At 35.0% G+C, this 1511-nt stretch overlaps 1 protein-coding gene across 1 annotated transcript; it reads left to right on the top strand.

Moving 5' to 3' along the window:
- Positions 1-214: 214 nt before the first annotated feature.
- LOC118036389 (protein VAPYRIN) lies at positions 215-691 on the top strand. The gene has a single exon (XM_035042057.2). The coding sequence runs from the start codon at positions 215-217 to the stop codon at positions 689-691; it is 477 nt and encodes a 158-aa protein (XP_034897948.1).
- Positions 692-1511: the final 820 nt, after the last annotated feature.

Below are 1511 nucleotides of genomic sequence, written 5' to 3'. Positions count from 1 at the left end.
GGCCTTGGACCGGGCCGGGTCTTAAAACTATGCTCCAATCCAACCTCCTCCAATTCCTCTCTTCATGGGTTCTATCTTTCCCTAGTACCCATCAAGAATCACAGTGAGAGAACCTGTAGAGTAAAACAGAGACTTCAAGAGAATCCATTCCGAGCATATCGAGATCACCTGTACAGTAATAGCCAGGTAGGTCACTTGGCTCTCTGGAAGAGAAATGGACAGGCTTATTGGTTTGGAGCCATGGAATCTTGTATCTATCAGAATTGAACCTCGACAGAAATGCTATGGTGAACTTAGTACTCTCCGCAATGTTATGTGCACTATGCCGGTGGCCTTCAGGATCCAGGCCTTGAACAAGACTCGGTACACGATCAAGCCACAGTCAAGAATCATATCTCCTCTGGCGACACTAGCTATAGAGATCACATACCATCTCTCTCCGGGTTCTCTTCTTCCAGAGACGTTTCCTCACTGTGAGAACTCGTGTCTTTTGCATAGCGTGGTGGTTCCTGGCGCAGCAATCAAAGATGTTACATCAAGTACGGATGCAGTTCCTATTGACTGGTTCACAACCAGGAAAAAACAGGTGTTCATAGATAGTGGAATCAAAGTCATGTTTGTTGGGTCGCCAATTCTTGCTCAGCTGGTTACGGATGGCTTAATGGATGAGTTTCAAAGCCGATCAGGGTAAAGTCCACTTGAGGCGGCTGCAAGATCCGGTGAGGCTTTGATTGTTGAGCTTTTATTAGCTCGTCGAGCCAGCTCAGAAAGATCACAGTCCTCAACTTGGGGTCCAATCCACCATGCAGCTGGAGGGGGGCATTTGGAGGTGGCGGTAAATTAAAGCAGTCATTAAGGCTCCGTTTGTTTGCTGGAAAGTAGTTTCTTTTTGGAAAGTGAATTTCGAGGAAAATAAATTCCGGGAAATCAAATTTCAAGAAAGTATTTTCCGATATTTGGTAGTGTAATGGAAAATGAGTTGGAAAACACTTTCCAGTGTTTGGTTATGTTATGGAAAATGAGCTGGAAAATAACTTATTAATATTTTATTTTTCTCAAGTTTATTAAAATAATAAGGAACAAATCTTACAAATTAAAAAGTTGAATAAGAATGAAATTGAAAAAAAATATATAATTTCATAAATTATCTCAAATAAAATAATCAAAATAATAGAGATCAAATCTAAAAAATAAAAAAAAAAATAAAAGATGAAGAAATTAAAATAATAATAATTAACATTTCATAAATTATTTCAAATAAAATAAGTAACAATCAAAAAAAATAAAGACCAAATTTGATAAATACAAAATTTTAATAAAAAAATGATAAGGAAAAATCAAATAGCAATTATAAAAATAAGAACCAAAGTTAATATAAAAATAAAATTTTAAGAGATGAAATTAAAAAATAAATATTCAAAAAAAAAAATATATATATATATATATATATATAGCAATCAAAATTTTGAGGATCAAATAATGATATTTTTAAATTTTTCACAACTTCCGGA

This window comes from Populus alba, chromosome 13 (assembly GCF_005239225.2).
Source record: "Populus alba chromosome 13, ASM523922v2, whole genome shotgun sequence".
NCBI classification, from domain to species: domain Eukaryota; kingdom Viridiplantae; phylum Streptophyta; class Magnoliopsida; order Malpighiales; family Salicaceae; genus Populus; species Populus alba.
Note: the sequence above shows the minus strand (reverse complement) of the source record. Positions and strands in the feature narration are given on the sequence as shown.

Excerpts from the sequence above, each read along its gene's own strand:
- LOC118036389 (XM_035042057.2), top strand. The coding sequence starts at position 215 with ATGGACAGGCTTATTGGTTTGGAGCCATGGAATCTTGTATCTATCAGA.